Source organism: Pseudophryne corroboree, chromosome 4 (genome assembly GCF_028390025.1).
Source record: "Pseudophryne corroboree isolate aPseCor3 chromosome 4, aPseCor3.hap2, whole genome shotgun sequence".
NCBI classification, from domain to species: Eukaryota; Metazoa; Chordata; class Amphibia; order Anura; family Myobatrachidae; genus Pseudophryne; species Pseudophryne corroboree.
In genome coordinates this window covers 334,650,381-334,671,401 of record NC_086447.1, presented here as the reverse complement: position 1 = coordinate 334,671,401, position 21,021 = coordinate 334,650,381, and the positions used below count along the sequence as shown (strand labels likewise).

Below are 21,021 nucleotides of genomic sequence, written 5' to 3'. Positions count from 1 at the left end.
AGTGTAGTTTGTTTTTTGGTGTAAAGGTGCTTACTTTCTCCATGAATATTTAATCCATTTTCATAAACATTTTTAAAAACCAAATGAATTGTTTTTGAAAGTCTGCAAGAGAAACATTGTGAAAACAAATTAGGTTTCTTGGACAATATTCAATTGGGAAGTGACCACTGTGTTATTACATTCCCTAAACAAAGAAAAGATTAATTTGTAACAAATGAATATGTTATGGGATTAATCGTAAATTACGTAATACCATGTAATGATTTTACTGATGGGTGGTGGTAAAGGCCTTGAGTATTGTTAGTGAAAGTTAAATTGTTTTCTTTGATATGTGTGTTTAGTTCACAGATGATGGAATTTACTGTTTTGAGTTTGTTAATATAAAGTTTGTGTGTAACACCTAATAAACTTCAAACTTTATTTTAAATGTTATTCTTCTCTTGTTCCTTCCTTAGTGCCCTAGTTATAATTATTTTTCTGTCTGTAGTGTAGACTTCATATGCCTTTTTTGAAGTTTGTGGTGGAAATGTGACCTTTTTTTTCTAATACTATAATAATACCTGTTGTGGTACCCATATACCCCAGCAAACTTCTAAAAAGTTCTCTGTAGGACTTTTCACGGGACCCAGACTGTGTCTCAGTAGAGCTTGCACATACGCACTTAACAGAGACACTTGTCTCCACACTGGGTACGCGTGACCTGATAAGGTTCCTACTTAAATGTTTCATCAGTACTGCACGTGTGAAATGGAATTTGTGCATGCGCAGTACCACTTTTGCCCAGGATAGGGGACAGATACTGCCTAATGCCATCCTGACATGACATTATGCTATCATCTAAAGCTGGTTTAAGATGGTATCCCACTGCATGAATATTTCAAAGCAGCAAGAAAGACCATTATCACTGATAAAGTTCATATGACTGTTATATTAAATAGAACAAATAAAGTTTTATATGTTTAAATTTTTAAATAAATATTAAATAGTATCTACAATAATATAAACTTTTATATTTGATTTGTAGGTATCCGGATGTATGGTCGACACTGACAGACGCCAAAAGGTTGATAGTCAATAGGTCGACATTACAATTGGCGACACAAAAAATAGTTTACATTTGATTTTTCATGGTTTACTTATTTTTTTCAAAAAGATTAGAATTAGGTTTAGGCACTTGGAGGATGGTAAGGTTACCGGAGGCGAAGGTTAGGGTTAGAAAATATCCAAAACAACTTGGGCCCACAATTGCCATGTCGACCTTTTCACCCTGACAGCTTCTTAACCATATCAACCTAGATATTGCTGATCAATCGGGTATCGACTTTTTGACTGTAGATCATCTGGTGCGGATGTAATAATCATTGTTGACCATTTAACCACTTAACTGGCATGGTCAGATTTCATGCGACTGCGCCGTCCCACCCTGTCCCCCCGTTTTTGATGAGGAGATCCGTTCTGCAGATGTGCATAATATAATGTTTAAATATTTAGAAAAATACTTTTTAAACTTTATTAAATAAATAAAAAAAACAATGTTATTAACAGTTTTGAAGGGAAAAATCGTCAGTTAAGTGGTTAAATGTCAATCTTTTCATCCACACCCTGATTTGTAATAGAAGAAAACATAATTGGGCAGAAAATATCAAACTGTCCCATTTTGTTTACCATTGTATGTTTTTATATGTTTTGATTGTTCTTAAACATTTTTAATAATGTATTTATACGGTAGTAACAGTAAGTGGGTTTCTAGATTATGCTTGTATTATATTGTTGCCTAATCCTTGGATCAAACACTTTCTTTAAATTCAAAATCCTTGTTTTCACCATGCAAAACATATAATGAAATAGATTTACAAAATGAATAAAGTTTGTATTCTATAGCCCCTTAATAATTGATTGCCTAAAGGTCTTGCAAAAATAAGCATGAACATATTGTATTCCTCTCCTCCTGATCACAATTTTGAAGATGGATGTAGATGCAGAAGTACAGACCATGGTCTCATGTGACTCCTTTCTGCTTGTGGGAGTGACGGCACAAGGGTGCTGCTGTCTGCCATTCATCTGTCTAATCTGATACACAACAGAGGTGGACAAATCATCGGAAACATGCAAAAATCACTCTTATCTCTGCACATCTATTATCAGCTTTAAATGACCTTCTCTTACGTTACATGAAATTGTCCCAACTAGCCTACGGGTAGAACTAACTTATATCAAAAACTTTTTTTTCTTTTGTGAAGGAACTGTAGATATACAGTATATTCTGAGAAGCTGCTAGTTTCTGTGGAACCTGTGTTCATACCTAAGAAACAAATTTAAAATGGTTGTTTCTATAGTAAACATGTTTCAGTTTTCTCTGTATTATTAGATATTATTTCCCCTTATTGCAATTTATGATTTGACACCATGTATGATTTGCCTGGTGAGGATGCAGCCAACATACCTATTTTCTTACATAAACAGGTTACATTTTTCTTGCTATCCTAGAGTAACTTCTACGAGTTAACAGGACAGTATTTATTGGGAACCTCTAGGTCATCTGACAGAACATAAGGGGGCAGGTGCACTAAACTAGTGACTGGTAACTATTACAGTATGAATAGTGCATACAGAACATAGGGGCAAATTCAGTAGCGGACCAAGTTTAGAAAGACCCAGTGGCCATTTTGTTTTTGCTGTTCAATTGAAGAGAAAATCAGGCACAATGATTTCTATACAAATGTCTGTTTTGTTTTTTTTCCTCACAAATTTTTCCTCTTACCATTATTTTAAGGAACATTGTCAGAACTTGATTCAGAACCCCTTGGACCGCCCCCCCCCCCCCCCCCCCCAAAAAAATAATAATAATAATAATAATTAAGCAATCGGGAGCATAAATAACTGCTGTAATTCCAAATTGGTTGCGTATATTTTTGAATATGACCCACGGGGGCTGGGGAAGGTGTAGTCGCCCCTACCACTATGTACGTGGAGAAGGGTTACAATAATGGTGTGACCAAAAAGAAAAAAACCTCTACCCTCTCTTAGCAGGATTATTAAGGCTTTACGGTTTAAAATTTAGAAGGAAACTACTATCCTATCAACCAAAGATAAATACATAAAGCATATCAAGGAACTAATAACTGCTTTAATTGCATGTGTAATACTTATCTAAAAAGGAAAATGATGTTTAAATAGCATTGGAGTAGATTATTTTTTTAAAGATATTATGAAACATTGCAATGACAATTTCACATTCTGTGTTCAGATGCCCTGTTCTATTTCAAAGCATTGTTTGAATGGAGTACATATGATATATCGGCTGTATGGATACAGGTTGTCAGTATTCCGACAACAAGTCCCCTTGTGGGCTCGCCATGCATCGCTTCACTTGCCACAGGTTATATTCCCGCTCGGGTGGTGGCGTGGACCCACCACCCAAGTGGGAATATGGGGCTGCAGTCGGGATTCCGACCGATGGCATTTAGACACCTGTCGGAATTCTGGCATCAGAATCCTGAACGCCGGGATCCCGACAGGCGGTCTATTAACCGCATACCTTTTGAATACTGCATATTTTCATTCATGGGCCAATATGGTTAACATGTTCTAAAATGTAACTAATGCATACATTTAGCTCCTTCTGGTCTTTATTAACTGGATCAGCCTCTGGCTTATTTCATTATTTACTTATTTGTACAACACTGTATATTTAAATGTTTTGCTGATTTCTCCAACCAGATCAGTTTGTTTAACTTGCTAACTGCTTTTTACTTGATGCTGACTGTAGTAAGTAATAAAATAATGTAAACCACTAATAGTGTCTGGCGCTAATCACTAAATATACAAATGTGTGTATAACTGTGGATAAGTGCATGCATCCACATATACACAAACCATTAGAGTATAAAGATTAATATGTATATAGTTTTAAAAATAAAAAACAATATATTCTACAAAGCAGCGAAGGAAAATTGGCTTGTGGATGTAGCCAACACAATCCCACCTGATATAAACCAGATACAAGCTAGCAAAATCTAAAAACTCCTTGCGCTAATATGATTAATTAGAGGCAACAGGGCATGAACATACTCAATACATAGATTCTTTTATAATATTTTTTAATATCTATGAAATCAATCATATAAAACACACAAAAAATCACAAAATTAACTTAATTAATATGCGCATATATAAAAAAACAATATAAAATATATTAAAAATAATAATTATAATATTAATTGAGCATAAGAGGTGGATCATGAACCTAAATTACTATAATTGACCACAGTGGATTAATCCAATATTTGTAAAGGTACTGATGTCCTTATTTTATTGCATTCCTAAATAGGATAGTCCCGTTAGGAGTACTTAAATATCTCTTGGATTAAATATCATGTAGTATAGTATAGATGTAGTTTTTTACCAATTGATGGAATTATCCATGTGCTCGCAGGAAGAAAGATTCTTTACTTATGGGAGATTTCCTGAATCATGGAGGATAAATCGAACACCCGGGGCTCGGTGCACCGCAAGCACCTGTTGTGAAATACGGCTCCTGTTCTCTGACCACCGCTCGTGGCGTCCTCCGTCTCCCACTGCAATAGCTCCGGTATGCAATGCACACACCTTGTAGGCTTTGGGGAAAGGACAGTCCGGCTCCTGGAGCTCAGCGCACCGCCGGCTCCTGTCAGCTGAGTATACTCCCGTCCTCAAGCCGCCGCGTATAGTGTCCTCCTTTCTCCCAACTGTCAGCCTCAGAAACAACAGCGATGCACATCAACGGGAACAAACAGATCGTGTCAACTGGGTCACAATTCGGGCACTTTCTCTGACGCGTTTCGCTTCCAATTGAAGCTTCCTCATAGAGTGAATGTCAGGTCCGGGTGTTTTTGTGAATCCGTTAACCTGGAACCAACCACAGGTGTAGGTGCTGGGGTATGAAGAAAACAGGGAGGACGAAGGATGTTCCGTTTCATATATTTATTAAAGTAACAATTCAGTAAGGGTTAAATAACTAGTTGTTAATCATCATTATACTGAAGTATTGCAGGAATGGCAGAAATAATATGCAAGAGAAAACTCAGAAATAAATGAAAGAAATGTTCATGGAAACATATGCAAAAACAAGCTGAAGAATAAATGTTGAATTGTCCAAATATAAACAAGCTTTGATGCTGAGCTGCAGATTGAGTTTAACTGGTTAATGCAGACATGGAGAATCAACTGTAAGAATTTGCAATGGAGCTTTAAGAGTTAACTGAGAGACTGTGATGAATTATCCTTGTAATGACAACATAGAAAATAAAAGTACTGAATTGGGTTACTTGCGGGTTCCGGAGATCACTGTGAAACTGTAGTAGATGGCAAGGTGATGAATGGGTTAAATGCAGAGTTGAACAAACGAACAGCTGAGGGAATTGGAATCCTCCAGACTTTGTATGAAAGGCAGACAGACAAGGTAACCTCATGCAGGATACTGGGAATCCAAGTATTTCCAATAGGTGTGCAATTGACTGATAGCACAATGGAGAGCCGGTGAATCTTTGGCAGTGAAGGCTGCAAACGGACCTCTGGGAACGGAGGCGATATCTGGACCACGGGAATCACACAGGAATGCACGGAGAGAGTTCAGAGCTAGAGCACAGCTTTGATACAACAAAGCACTGGCCCAGAGTGACATAATCCCAGCCTACTTAAAGGCAGCACAAGCACGGGATTGGCTTACACCTGCTCACAGGTGTTTTCACAAGTGCTCAGTATTAGCTATTTGGTCTCCAACATGGCCACCTCCTATACAGCAGACACACCGCAGTGCCTTAGGCCATTTGGTCCCCGCACTCACAGTTCCCAGACTCTGCATTACCTGTGCCATTGATCACGCCGTGTCCCCACACGGGCGCACAGCACCGCGAGCAACCGCACTGGCAACGGATGAACCCCAGAACCCGCAAAGGTGAGAGACCGGTTCGTGACAGTACCCCCTCTTCTACGGGTGGTCTCCGAACACCTTTGAACCTTGTCAGGATTTTTGGAGAAGTATTTCTGTACCAGTCTTGGAGCATGAACATCTTCAGAGAAAACCCAGGATCTCTCCTCCGGACCGTAACCCTTCCAGTCGACCAGAAACTGTAAACGTCCATATCGGGAACGTGAGTCCACAATCTCTTTAACTTCAAATTCCTCATTCTGCAAAGAGTGAACTTTAGGAGATTTGGACTGGGTAGTACGGAACTTATTGAGAATCAAAGGCTTCAGTAAAGATGTATGAAAGGCGTTAGGAATTCTCAAAGACGGTGGCAGCTTGACTTTGTATGACACAGGATTGAGTACCTTTACAATGGGAAATGGACCAATAAACCTGGGAGCAAATTTCTTAGAAGGAACTTTGAACTTGAGATTGCGCGTAGAAATCCAAACTTGGTCTCCCACTTTGTAATTCGGTACAGCTTTACGTTTTCTATCTGCAAAAGATTTATAACGAGCGGAAGTTTTGACCAAGGACTTACGTACACAACTCCAGATGCTAGATAGACGTTGAAGCTCTTGATCTGCCGCTGGGACCTCTAGGGCTGGCAATGGATGAAACTCTGGCACACGAGGATGAAAGCCGAAGTTAATATAAAAGGGCGTAGATTCTGAAGATGAATGGAAGAGATTATTATGAGCAAATTCTGCCAATGGAAGGTAGTCAACCCAGTCATCCTGTGAGGACGATATATATAGCCGGAGAAATGTTTCAAGGTCTTGGTTGACTCTCTCAGTTTGTCCATCTGTCTGAGGATGATATGCAGAAGAAAAGTTCAACTTGACATTTAAAGATGAACAAAGCGACCTCCAAAACTTGGCCACAAACTGTGTTCCCCGATCAGAGATAATTTCTCGAGGAAGGCCATGCAACTTGAAGATTTCAGAGATGAACAATCTGGCTAGTAAAGGGGCTGATGGTAACCCAGTTAATGAAATGAAATGTGCCATTTTCGAAAATCGATCCACTATCACCCAAATGGTATTTCGCCCTTTTGATGGAGGTAGATCGGTCACGAAATCCATTGAGATATGAGTCCATGGTTGTTTGGGTATGGATAGTGGATGTAGTAGACCTGGTGGAGAACTTCTTGGACTCTTATGTTGGGTACATTTAGGACATGCTGCTATAAACTCTTGGACATCGGCTTTGAGACGTGGCCACCAATAAGACTGTTGAATAAATTTGAGAGTCTTTAGAACCCCAGGATGACCCATGAAGGAAGAGGCGTGAGCCCAGGTAAGCAGCCGTTTTCGAAGACTTGTGGCGACAAAGGTCTTGCCAAGCGGAGGAACTGGAGAGGTTCGAGTCATTAAAAAGGACGTAGGATTCACAATGGCTTGATTCGTGGTAGCATCATTTAATTCAGAAGAAGCAAAGGACCGGGAAAGGGCATCTGCCTTTTTGTTCTGAGACCCTGGACGATAGGTGAGTTTGAAATCAAATCGTGAGAAGAAAAGCGCCCATCGAGCTTGTCGTGGATTCAGACACTGAGCTGACTGCAGATACAGAAGATTCTTATGATCAGTATAAACTGTAATGCGATGTTGAGCTCCTTCTAGAAGGTATCTCCACTCCTCAAATGCCAACTTGATGGCAAGTAACTCTTGCTCACCGATTGCATAATTACGTTCTGCCGGGAGGAACTTACGGGAGAAATATCCACAGGGATGGACCTTTTTATCTTCAAAGACTTGTGACAACACAGCTCCTACTGCTTCTGTAGATGCATCCACCTCTAGTAGAAAGGGACGACTCAAATCAGGCTGTCGAAGAATGGGGGCTGACACAAAGGCTTGCTTTAAATCAGAGAAGGCTTTGATTGCTTCAGAAGACCAGTTCGTAGGATTTGCTCCCTTGCGAGTTAGGGCTGTGATGGGAGCAGCTAATGTAGAATAATTCTTGATGAATCTCCTATAGAAATTCGCAAAGCCGAGAAATCGCTGAATCCCCTTGAGAGTTGAAGGAGTGGACCAATCTCGGATAGCTTGTACCTTACCTGGATCCATACATAGCTCTGATCCAGAAATGATGTAACCAAGGAACGGTATGGAAGATACTTCAAAAGTGCACTTCTCTAACTTACAATAAAGTTGATTTTTCCGCAGACGTGTCAGTACCTCTTTAACTTGGTGACGGTGAGACTTTAGATCCTTAGAGAATATTAGGATATCATCCAGGTACACTACTAGACACTTGTAGAGAAGATCACGAAAAAGTTCATTCACATAGCTTTGAAAAACTGCAGGTGCGTTACAAAGGCCAAAGGGCATTACGAGGTATTCGTAATGCCCATCCCGGGTATTAAAAGCGGTCTTCCACTCGTCCCCTGCACGGATGCGGATTAAATTGTAGGCCCCTCGGAGATCCAGTTTTGTAAACACAGTAGCTCCCTTTACCCGGTCAAATAATTCTGGAATTAAGGGTAATGGATACTTGTTTTTCACAGTGATCTCATTGAGTCCACGGTAATCTATGCATGGTCGTAACCCACCGTCCTTCTTCTTAACGAAAAAGAATCCGGCTCCTGCAGGTGAAGAAGATGGTCTGATAAATCCTTTGGTTAGATTTTCTTGTATATAATCAGACATAGCTTGCGTCTCTGGGATGGATAGCGGATAAATTCGTCCCCTAGGAGGTGTTTTACCCGGAACCAGGACAATTGGGCAGTCCCATTCGCGATGAGGAGGTAGAGAGTCTGCTGCTTGTTTACTGAAAACATCCGCAAAGGATTGATACACCGGAGGTAGGTCGGGAAGGCTGATTGACCGGAGAGGTACAATTGAGGCTAAACAGTCCTTGGTACAAGATTTACCCCATGAGAGGACTTCCATGGTTTGCCAATTAAGTTGAGGGTTATGTTTCTGCAGCCAAGGTAAACCAAGTATCACATCTTGAGAGGCTTTGGGAATCACGTAGAAGGAGAGGTATTCGGAATGGAGCACACCAACTTTCATCTTGAGACATACGGTTCGATGAGTAATTATACCATCTGGAATTCGACTTCCATCCACTGCTGTAACGGCAACTGCTGCTTCCAGAGGCATGGTTTGAACTTTAGACCGCATGACAAAGGCTGAGGAGATGAAGTTCTCGGCTGCCCCAGAATCTAGGAGAGCTGAAACTTTCACTGTAGAACTTGGAACTTCTAATTGAATAGACAAGGTCGGCTCTTTCCCAGAACGTGATTCTAGAGTAACTCCTAGCTTAACCTCTCTTGAATAAGCTAGGAGCGAGAGTTTCCCGGTCGGAGTTTGCAGAATTTAACTAAATGTTCAGAGGACCCACAGTACATGCAGAGGTTACCCTGTCGACGACGAAGTCGTTCCTCTTCTGTGAGGCGAGAGCGCCCAATCTGCATAGGTTCGTCTGTCGTTACCGGAGACTGTGACGAAGAATCTTGTCGAGGCCTAGGATGATAACGTGGACTGGATCGCTCTGCCCTGGATTTCTCTAAACATCGCTCCCTGTAGCGTAGGTCAAGTTTGTTACAGAGAGAAATCAATTCATCCAGTTTAGTCGGCACATCCCGGATAGTTAAATCGTCCTTGATTCTCTCAGAAAGTCCATTCCAAAACGCGGCGATCAGGGCCTCCTCATTCCAGTTTAACTCTGAAGACAACGTGCGAAACTGAACAATATATTGATTGACAGGACGTAAACCTTGACGTAGACGGAGAATCTCCAAAGAAGCTGAGGTGGTCCTGCCGGGTTCGTCAAAGATTCTCCGGAAAGAAGATACAAACTCTTTGTAATTAGAGAGGATAGGATCACCTCTCTCCCATAATGGTGATGCCCACTCCAGAGCCTGACCGGAGAGGAGGGCAATAATATATGCGACTTTAGAACGAGCTGATGGGAAACTGGCGGACATCAGTTCGAACTGGATCTCGCATTGATTCAGAAATCCCCTGCAAAGTTTTGGAGTTCCGTCAAACTTACTTGGAGAGGGTAACTGCAAGCGGGACGTAGGCAGCATCACAGGAGAAGCTGTAGTGGTAACTGGGACAACCGGAGTTGGAAGAATCTGGACTTGAGACGTTTTAATTGCTGTATGAAGAGTCTCTAAACGGTCTGCCATAGTTTGCATAAACTGCACTATTTGTGTCTGTATAGACTCCTGGTTTTCCAGACGGGAAAGGATATTTGACGTAGCACCGCCTCCTGCGAATTGGTCACTTGACGGATCCATGTGGCCAGTGCTTACTGTCAGGTCCGGGTGTTTTTGTGAATCCGTTAACCTGGAACCAACCACAGGTGTAGGTGCTGGGGTATGAAGAAAACAGGGAGGACGAAGGATGTTCCGTTTCATATATTTATTAAAGTAACAATTCAGTAAGGGTTAAATAACTAGTTGTTAATCATCATTATACTGAAGTATTGCAGGAATGGCAGAAATAATATGCAAGAGAAAACTCAGAAATAAATGAAAGAAATGTTCATGGAAACATATGCAAAAACAAGCTGAAGAATAAATGTTGAATTGTCCAAATATAAACAAGCTTTGATGCTGAGCTGCAGATTGAGTTTAACTGGTTAATGCAGACATGGAGAATCAACTGTAAGAATTTGCAATGGAGCTTTAAGAGTTAACTGAGAGACTGTGATGAATTATCCTTGTAATGACAACATAGAAAATAAAAGTACTGAATTGGGTTACTTGCGGGTTCCGGAGATCACTGTGAAACTGTAGTAGATGGCAAGGTGATGAATGGGTTAAATGCAGAGTTGAACAAACGAACAGCTGAGGGAATTGGAATCCTCCAGACTTTGTATGAAAGGCAGACAGACAAGGTAACCTCATGCAGGATACTGGGAATCCAAGTATTTCCAATAGGTGTGCAATTGACTGATAGCACAATGGAGAGCCGGTGAATCTTTGGCAGTGAAGGCTGCAAACGGACCTCTGGGAACGGAGGCGATATCTGGACCACGGGAATCACACAGGAATGCACGGAGAGAGTTCAGAGCTAGAGCACAGCTTTGATACAACAAAGCACTGGCCCAGAGTGACATAATCCCAGCCTACTTAAAGGCAGCACAAGCACGGGATTGGCTTACACCTGCTCACAGGTGTTTTCACAAGTGCTCAGTATTAGCTATTTGGTCTCCAACATGGCCACCTCCTATACAGCAGACACACCGCAGTGCCTTAGGCCATTTGGTCCCCGCACTCACAGTTCCCAGACTCTGCATTACCTGTGCCATTGATCACGCCGTGTCCCCACACGGGCGCACAGCACCGCGAGCAACCGCACTGGCAACGGATGAACCCCAGAACCCGCAAAGGTGAGAGACCGGTTCGTGACAGTGAACAACTATAGAAATGTAGCCCTTTTTAGATAGCAGCCTCATAGCCAATTGGTGCAATCATCCACCTAAATATAAAACACCTATCCTAGATCCACCTCCTGATCCACCTCTTTGCTCACCTTTTTCTTAATTAAACCTTCAACATTAAATCATCATATGCCTGCCTGTCTACAAATACACACGTATTTATAAATGTTAAAAGTTTATATACACACACGCCTAAATAGCTGAATAAATCTGCTCCTGTGTAAATGTGAAAAAATACTCCTTGTAATAAATGGTTAATCCACAGTCCTAATTGGCAAAGTTAATGCACGAATATCCATTTGTGTATACAAATACACTCAAATCAAATAAAACTAAAAAAATATAAATAAACAATGGAAATAAAAATTAAAAATAATAAAATTAGGGAATATATATTATCCAGGAATCGATCTCATGGTCTACACTATGGTAAACCAAAGCACTACCTCAGAGCTATCCTCAATCTCAGTCCAATACCGCACTTTCTATAGAAATATATTCAACTTAAATAATTGTTTTAATCTATTCAAAACCTACAAAAAAATCACCATCATATGTATTTTTATATAATTGGGAATAATCTATATTGGTTATCGTATTCATATTAATAGATACAAATATACAAAATAAAATATAAATAAATAATATATAGTATACAGATAACCAACATTTTTATTTTTGTTCAAATGTTATTCTTACTAATTTATCCCAACGGGATCCGATCCCATGACTTTTATAAAATAATGTAGTAACATAATCATTAGACTGCAATTAAACTGATTATGTCCTGAAAGGGGGCTGGTGAAGCAAGGTGGATCACAATAGTGGCATCAGTTTTGTAGGCAAAACCAGTGTTTTGGAATATGTAGCCTATCCGTTTACTATGAAGTAGTTCATATTGAAACAATAGGTTTGAATATTGGTTAAAAGCAAAAAATATGCTGAGTCTGCTACATGAAGGTGACTGGTATATTTTAACAATTATAAGATGAGATACATCCTTGCCAATTTAACAGCTTTCTACTTCTTGTTGTCCCCCAATAGACATACATTTTGGCAGTACCGTCAGGAGAACCCAAACACCAAGGTTGGTGGCCCACCCCCAGATGGAATGCCTGGTTTTAATAGTGGAGTCATGCTGTTGAACCTAGAAGCCATGCGCCAGTCCAAACTTTACAACCAACTACTGGAACCAAATGCTGTGCGAGAGTTTGCAGAGAAATATCACTTCAAAGGCCATCTGGGGGACCAGGACTTTTTCTCCATGATTGGAATGGAACACCCTGAACTATTCTATGTTCTAGATTGTGGCTGGAATAAACAACTGTGCACTTGGTGGAAAGAACATGGCTATAATGACATCTTCGATCAATATAACAACTGTGAAGGCCACATCAAAATATATCATGGCAACTGCAATACTCCCATTCCTGAAGATTAGGACTTACAGTAGTATAGTATACTATCTAAACCAGAAAGGACAGTGGTAAAGTCTCAGAAGTATTTTGCTAAATTAAAGGAGTAATTTAATTGCATTTATTTGGTTACACTTTTCAACATATGACGATGGCAAAATTATGTAACCGATGACTTATGTTGGGGCTAAAACCAGATTCAGCTTACCTTAAGTGTTGTTGATCTTCACTCAACGTATTGAACAAAAACCACTAGCTACAGTACATAACTTTTTCCTATGATGCAATGTGCCAAGCATGTAGATACACATGTATTTAAGTGCTTCTCATTTGCTCATTTCCTCAGTCATTTGTTATAGTAATGTTATTATTATGAGTTTGTCATAGCAGACACTAAAACATTGCTCAATGATTTTAAATACTCGCGTGATGTTTTTGTTTGTTTAATGCTTTAAACAATGCAGCTTTTGTGTTGGCTATTGTGCTAGCTATGTATTTAAAGCCTACATCAAAGTAAATGGTGGTGTGTTTTTGTAACCGTTTGGCTAGCTCTTATAAGTTTGTTTTACTATCATTAATTATTCTTATGGGATCAGTGCATTTGAAAATGTAGAAATGTTTGTATTCTGTTTTGTTTTTTTGTTTTGCTATTAAGTTAACCATGTTGGTACCAAGTTCTAATAATTATCTTGTTGGGGGTTCTTGTGTGGCTTGTGCAGGACCACCAAATATAAGAAGAGAGCTAGAATGTTTCTTATAGTTGTAGGCACCAACAGAGCTTTTACACGTCTTCCAGAAATGTCTAGTGATTGATTATTTTATCATTGTATCTGCATAAAATAATCTAGCCTTTTAGTTATGAACCTGAATTGAAATCTGTATGTGCAACTCTTTGTTTGCTTCATTAATAACTAAATATCCGATGTGCTCCTATGCCGTTATTCTGTGTATTCTTTATTTGATTGGAGCAGACTGAAAGATGTGCTTGGCCAATCATCACTTTGGTGTGTGTATGCAGTCACTGGCCAAGCATGATACATGTAGGTGTATACAATTAGCTCCAATCATTTTGGAGCTGTTGAATTTGACTCCATGGGTATTTAATTGCGGGCCATTTTCTCCCGTTTTTAAGGCATTTTCGTTAATGCCTTTTCACCGTTTTGTTTTGAGTGAAAAGGCATTGGCGAAAATGCCTCAAAATCAGCTAAAACAGCCCCCGTATTCGGCGGCGCAGGTGTGAAATTATGTGGATCCGCCAATCCACATATTTTTCACTCCTGAAGAATGTTTCGCATAGGCGAAAAACCGTCCCTGATATTGCATAGGGCGAATCCCCATTCACCCTAAAAATAGCTAATTGCATGCTCCTAATGGGCTCTTTATAATATGGTCTTTCAGTCCAATGTTTTCCTTCTTGTTCCATTATTTTGAAGACTTACCACACTGCGTCATTTGTGGCTACTGCTATGCGTCCTTGATGTGTCGATAAAGTATGTTTTATTTACCAGTATATTCTGTATGATCAGATTATAGTTGTATTCGTTAGAATGACACATTCGTTTTATGTTTTTGTTTTGGGTGTTTCCAACTTAAAAAATCAAAATTCCTCCATCCAGTTGTCTCTTCCTTAATTATGGCTCCAGTTTGCTCCTTTTTTTTCTTTTATCCAAGGTGAGCAATTGTATAATATTTGTATGTATATATGAATATTTTATTTATTGTGTGTATCTAATACCTACAGTATATATCCCAAAATATACTGCAATGGAAATAATTTTAGGTAATGGCTGTAATCTTACAGTATATTTTAATGATACACTTGGTAAAAAAAAAGTAGAGATTACACGAATATGAACAATACCTTCAAAATTAGTAATACATTGAATAATATCAAAATGTGTCAGGGCAGAGTAATGTGCTGTTGGATCAAATCGGTTATAAGCAATAGAATTTGGAACATTTGGAGAGCGGGTTATTTAAGGTTATTTTAGATACTACATAAATGTTAAACATTCTGTGTTTGTATTTCAACACTTTTCTAATGAAAACCATCTTAAGTGGACAAGGGAACTAGTCACTCATAGCCAAAAATCAGCTACTAGCTGTCATGTTATGGAATGTTTGTTATAGAATAGTTGATGCAACCTATCCATTTGTTCTATTTAGTAGGTTTAATTCATCTCTCCCCCTTATTATGGTACTAGTTTGTCACATAGACTCCTTTGGACTATGTTGTCTTTTACATTACCCTGTGTTTGTTTTTTCAGCTAAGGATATAATCCTTTTCTTATTACACCACTCTTAATGAACGCTTCACCTATAGCAGCACTGTTCCCCTAGAGTTCACTGTTACTCAGTATTTACAATTTCCAGAAATCAATCTGAAATAGTGATAACATAAAATCTGGTGGGTGGCACATTTGGATACTTTGTGAGGATGACACCTTGACCTGAGAGTGTACCATGACAGTAGCAACTCACTCCTCTTCCCACCTCGTCTGCCTTCCTCACTCTCTGTTCTTGACTTTGCCACTTACTTCACGTCCAAAATTGACTCCATATGTCAGGACATCACACCAGATCATGAGCAACCAGCCTCCTCCCATCCCTTACCACCCCTCCCCATCCCTCTCCCCAACTCTGACATCTTCCTCCCATGCATCTGGTGAGAAAGTCATGGCCCTCATTCGTTCCTGTCCCCTCACCACCTCCCAACTTGACCCTATCCCCTCCCGCCTCCTCCACTGCCTCTCTTTTTCTGCCTGTTCCCATCTTTCCCACCTTCTCAATCTCTCCCTCTCATCAGGCACTGTCCCCTTTGGCTTCAAGCATGCACTCATCTCTCCTATTTTTAAAAAAAAACCTACCCTTGATCCAAACACACTCCAACTACCGACCCATCTCTCTTCTTCCTTTTGCCTCCAAACTCCTTAAGCGTATTGTTTACAATCCCCTTACTTCCTTTCTTTCCTCACACTCACTGCTTGACCCATTCTAGTCTGGCTTCCGTCCTCTCCACTCCACTGAAACTACCCTTACAAAAGTCTGCAATGACCTCCATGCTGCTAAATCTAAGGGCCACTACTCTCTACTTATTCTTCTTGATCTCTCTACTGCTTTTGACACTGTAGACCACCCTCTCCTACTGCAAATCCTTCACTCCATTGGTCTGCGTGATACTGCCCTCTCTTGGCTGTCTTCCTACCTCTCTGACTCCACCTCCCCCTCACTTCCACTTACTAGGTGTACCCCAAGGTTCTGTCCTTGATCCTCTTCTTTTCTTTCTCTGTACGTCCTCTCTAGGTAAGCTCATTAGTTCTTTTGATTTCCAATGTCATCTCTATGCTGATGACACTCAAATCTATCTTTCCTCTCCGGACCCCTCCCCTGCTCTCCTCACTCGTATCTCCAACTGTCTCTCTGCTATCTCTGTTTGGATGTCCCAGCGTATTCTTAAACATAACATGTCTAAGACTGAGCTGATCATCTTCCCTCCCTCCCGCATAACCTCACCTCCAACAATCTCATTATCTATTGATGGCACTAATATCTCCTCTAGCCCCCAAGTGCGATGTCTTGGAGTAATCCTTGACTCCTCCCTCTCCTTCAAACCACACATTCAGCACCTCTCACAAACCTGCCGTTTTCATCTAGTTGAGGTCACAGGCAGGAAATACGCAGCAGCTCAAGGCAGGAGCACAGAAGTACTACTGCATGAATCTCCTTTACCACCAGAACAGTCTGAACTTTTTCGGAACACGGATTCAGTAAGTTGTAAACATTGTCTGGTTAATGTTGACATGATAGCATCATACAGATGCTGCAGAGTTGTTGCCCACACATTTATATTGCAATTCTTCCATTACTCCACTTTCCAAAGGTGCTCTATTGGATTGAGACCTGGTGATTGGAGAGACTGTTGTAGAACATTGAACATGTTTGTCCCACATGCTTGGCACCACATATGCAGTTCACATACCGAGCGAACAGGAGTGCTGAGGACGCAGTTAACTTGGGGCTGCACTACATCCTACAGCACCTAGACCGACTGGGCTCTTATGCGAGGGTCCTATTTGTTGACTTCAGTTCGACATTCCACACAATCGTCCCCAGTATCCTGCAAGCCAAACTCCTCTCCTTAGGGGCCCCAGAGTCAACATGCTTCTGGATTGTCGACGTCCTGACAGCAAGGAAACAGGTGGTGAAAGCCGGGTCATTCACGTCTAGTGGGCGCACGATCAGCACGGGGGCCCCTCAAGGATGTGTTCTCTCCCTCCTACTCTTCTCTCTATATACAAACGACTGCACCTCACCCGAGCAATCAGTAAAAATTATCAAATTTGCAGACAACACCACCGTCATCAGCTTAATCAAGGACGAAGATGAATCTGCATACAGATGCAAAGTGGAATGACTAATGCAGTGGTGCGGCAGGAACAACCTTGACCTAAATCCCCTCAAAACAGTTGAGATGGTGGTTGACTTCAGAAGGAAACCCAATGCCGCGCAATCACTCGTAATAGCCGACAGCATGGTTTCGTGGGTCGACTCCTTCAAATTCCTAGGGTCAAAAATTTCCCGAGACCTCAAACGGGGACCCAATATAAGCACTGTCATAAAGAAGGCCCAGAAGTGGATGTTCTTTCTGAGGCAACTCAGGAAATTAAATTTCTCTAATGTCCTAGTGGATGCTGGGGACTCCGTAAGGACCATGGGGGAATAGACGGGCTCCGCAGGAGACTGGGCACTCTAAGAAAGAATTAGTACTAATGGTGTGCACTGGCTCCTCCCTCTATGCCCCTCCTCCAGACCTCAGTTAGAATCTGTGCGCGGACAGAGCTGGGTGCTTTTAGTGAGCTCTCCTGAGCTTGCTGATAAAGTAGAAAGAGGGTAAAAAGAGAGGGGGGGCACATAAATTTAGGCGCATAAATCAGTTATACAGCAGCTACTGGGTAAACACTAAGTTACTGTGTAATCCCTGGGTTATATAGCGCTGGGGTGTGTGCTGGCATACTCTCTCTCTGTCTCCCCAAAAGGCCTTGTGGGGGTCCTGTCCTCAATTAGAGCATCCCCTGTGTGTGTGCGGTGTGTCGGTACTATTGTGTCGACATGTTTGACGAGGAAGGCTACGTGGAGGCAGAACAGGTGCAGATGAATGTGGTGTCTCCGCCGACGGCGCCGACACTTGATTGGATGGATATGTGGAAGGTGTTAAATGATAATGTAAACTCCTTGCATAAAAGGTTGGATAAAGCTGAAGCCTTGGGACAGTCAGGGTCTCAACCCATGCCTGATCCTACAGCTCAGAGGCCGGCAGGGTCTCAAAAGCGCCCACTATCCCAAATTGTTGCAATGAAAGATGTGTTGCATATATCAGAGGAAAACCCTGTCCCTGACGAGGGTTTATATGTTTGGGGAGAAAAAGCAAGAGGTGACTTTTCCCCCTTCACATGAATTAAATGAATTATGTGAAGAAGCGTGGGATTCTCCTGATAGCAAAGTGCTGATTTCCAAAAGATTACTTATGGCGTATCCTTTCCCGCCAACGGACAGGTTACGCTGGGAATCCTCCCCTAGGGTAGACAAAGCGTTGACGCGCTTATCCAAGAAGGTGGCCCTGCCGTCACAGGATACGGCCGCCCTAAAGGATCCTGCGGATAGGAAGCAGGAAGGTATCCTGAAGTCTGTTTATGCACATTCCGGTACTCTACTGAGGCCAGCAATTGCTTCGGCCTGGATGTGTAGTGCTGTAGCAGCATGGACAGATACTCTGTCTGAGGAAATAGATACCCTGGACAGGGAGACTATTTTACTGACCCTGGGGCATATCAAAGACGCTGTCCTATATATGAGGGATGCCCAGAGGGACATTTGCCTACTGGGCTCTAGAATAAACGCAATGTCGATTTCTGCCAGAAGGGTCCTGTGGACTCGGCAATGGACAGGTGATGCCGACTCTAAAAAACACATGGGGGGTCATTCTGAGTTGTTCGCTCGCAAGCTGCTTTTAGCAGCTTTGCACACGCTAAGCCGCCGCCTACTGGGAGTGAATCTTAGCTTATCAAAATTGCGAACGAAAGATTCGCAATATTGCGAAAAGACTTCTCTGTGCAGTTTCTGAGTAGCTCGAGACTTACTCTGCCAGTGCGATCAGTTCAGTGCTTGTCGTTCCTGGTTTGACGTCACAAACACACCCAGCGTTCGCCCAGACACTCCTCCGTTTCTCCAGCCACTCCCGCGTTTTTCCCAGAAACGGTAGCGTTTTTTCACACACTCCCATAAAACGGGCAGTTTCCGCACAGAAACACCCACTTCCTGTCAATTACATTACGATCACCAGAACGAAGAAAAAACCTTGTAATGCCGTGAGTAAAATTCCTAACTGCATAGCAAATTTACTTGGCGCAGTCGCACTGCGGACATTGCGCATGCGCATTAGCGACTAATCGCTCCGTTGCGAGAAAAAAATAACGAGCGAACAACTCTGAATGACCCCCATGGAGGTTTTACCTTATAAGGGTGAGGAATTGTTTGGGGACGGTCTCTCGGACCTAGTTTCCACAGCTACGGCTGGGAAGTCAAATTTTTTGACATATATTCCCTCACAGCCTAAGAAAGCACCGTATTACCAAATGCAGTCCTTTCGTTCACAGAAAAGCAAGAAAGTCAGAGGTGCATCCTTTCTTGCCAGAGGCAGGGGTAGAGGAAAGAAGCTGCACCATACAGCTAGTTCCCAGGAACAGAAGTCCTCCCCGGCTTCCACTAAATCCACCGCATGACGCTGGGGCTCCACAGGTGGAGCCGGGAGCGGTGGGGGCGCGTCTCCGAAATTTCAGCCACCAGTGGGTTTGTTCACAGGTGGATCCCTGGGCTATACAGATTGTGTCTCAGGGATACAAGCTGGAATTCGAAGTGATGCCCCCTCACCGTTACCTAAAATCGGCCCTGCCAGCTTCCCCCAGGGAAAGGGAAGTAGTGTTAGCGGCAATTCACAAGTTATATCTCCAGCAGGTGGTGGTAAAGGTTCCCCTCCTTCAACAGGGAAGGGGTTACTATTCCACAATGTTTGTGGTACCGAAACCGGATGGTTCGGTCAGACCCATTTTGAATTTAAAATCCCTGAACATTTATCTGAAGAAATTCAAGTTCAAAATGGAATCGCTCAGAGCGGTCATTGCAAGCCTGGAAGAGGGGGATTTTATGGTGTCTCTGGGCATCAAGGATGCTTACTTGCATGTCCCCATTTATCCACCTCATCAGAAGTACCTCAGGTTTGTGGTACAGGACTGTCATTACCAATTCCAGACGTTGCCGTTTGGCCTGTCCACGGCACCGAGAATATTTACCAAGGTAATGGCGGAAATGATGGTGCTCCTTCGAAAGCAAGGAGTTACAATTATCCCATATTTGGACGATCTCCTCATAAAGGCGAGGTCCAGGGAGCAGTTGCTGATCAGTGTAGCACATTCTCAGGAAGTGTTGCAACAGCACGGCTGGATTCTGAATATTCCAAAGTCGCAGCTGATTCCTACGACGCGTCTGCCCTACCTGGGCATGATTCTGGACACAGACCAGAAGAAGGTGTTTCTCCCGGCGAAGAAGGCTCAGGAGCTCGTGACTCTGTTCAGAGACCTCCTAAAACCAAAACAGGTGTCGGTGCATCACTGCACCCGAGTCCTGGGAAAGATGGTGGCGTCATACGAAGCCATTCCCTTCGGCAGGTTCCATGCGAGGATCTTTCAGTGGGATCTGTTGGACAAGTGGTCCGGATCGCATCTTCAGATGCATCGGCTGCTCACCCTATCCCCCAGGGCCAGGGTGTCTCTTCTGTGGTGGTTGCAGAGTGCTCACCTTATCGAGGGCCGCAGGTTCGGTATACAGGACTGGGTCCTGGTGACCACGGATGCAAGCCTCCGAGGATGGGGGGCAGTAACTCAGGGAAGAAACTTCCAAGGGCTGTGGTCAAGTCAGGAGACCTGTCTGCACATCAATATCCTGGAACCTAAGGGCCATATACAACGCCCTGAGTCAAGCGGAGCCTCTGCTTCGGAACCAACCGGTGCTGATTCAGTCAGACAACATCACCGCAGTGGCCCATGTAAACCGCCAGGGCGGCACAAGAAGCAGGGTGGCAATGGCGGAAGCCACCAGGATTCTTCGTTGGGCGGAGAATCACGTGCAAGCACTGTCAGCAGTGTTCATACCGGGAGTGGACAACTGGGAAGCAGACTTCCTCAGCAGGCACGACCTCCACCCGGG

The 21,021-nt window shown here is 42.3% G+C and overlaps 1 protein-coding gene across 2 annotated transcripts in view; it reads left to right on the top strand.

The window, feature by feature from the left end:
• Positions 1-14,373, top strand: part of XXYLT1 (xyloside xylosyltransferase 1) — a 620,340-nt gene extending 605,967 nt beyond the window's left edge. For both annotated transcript variants that reach the window (XM_063916431.1, XM_063916432.1), the window contains exon 4: positions 12,392-14,373. In XM_063916431.1, the coding sequence (XP_063772501.1) occupies positions 12,392-12,788 (397 nt within the window). In that variant the 3' untranslated portion in view covers positions 12,789-14,373. The remainder of the gene's footprint in view (positions 1-12,391) is intronic.
• Positions 14,374-21,021: the final 6,648 nt, after the last annotated feature.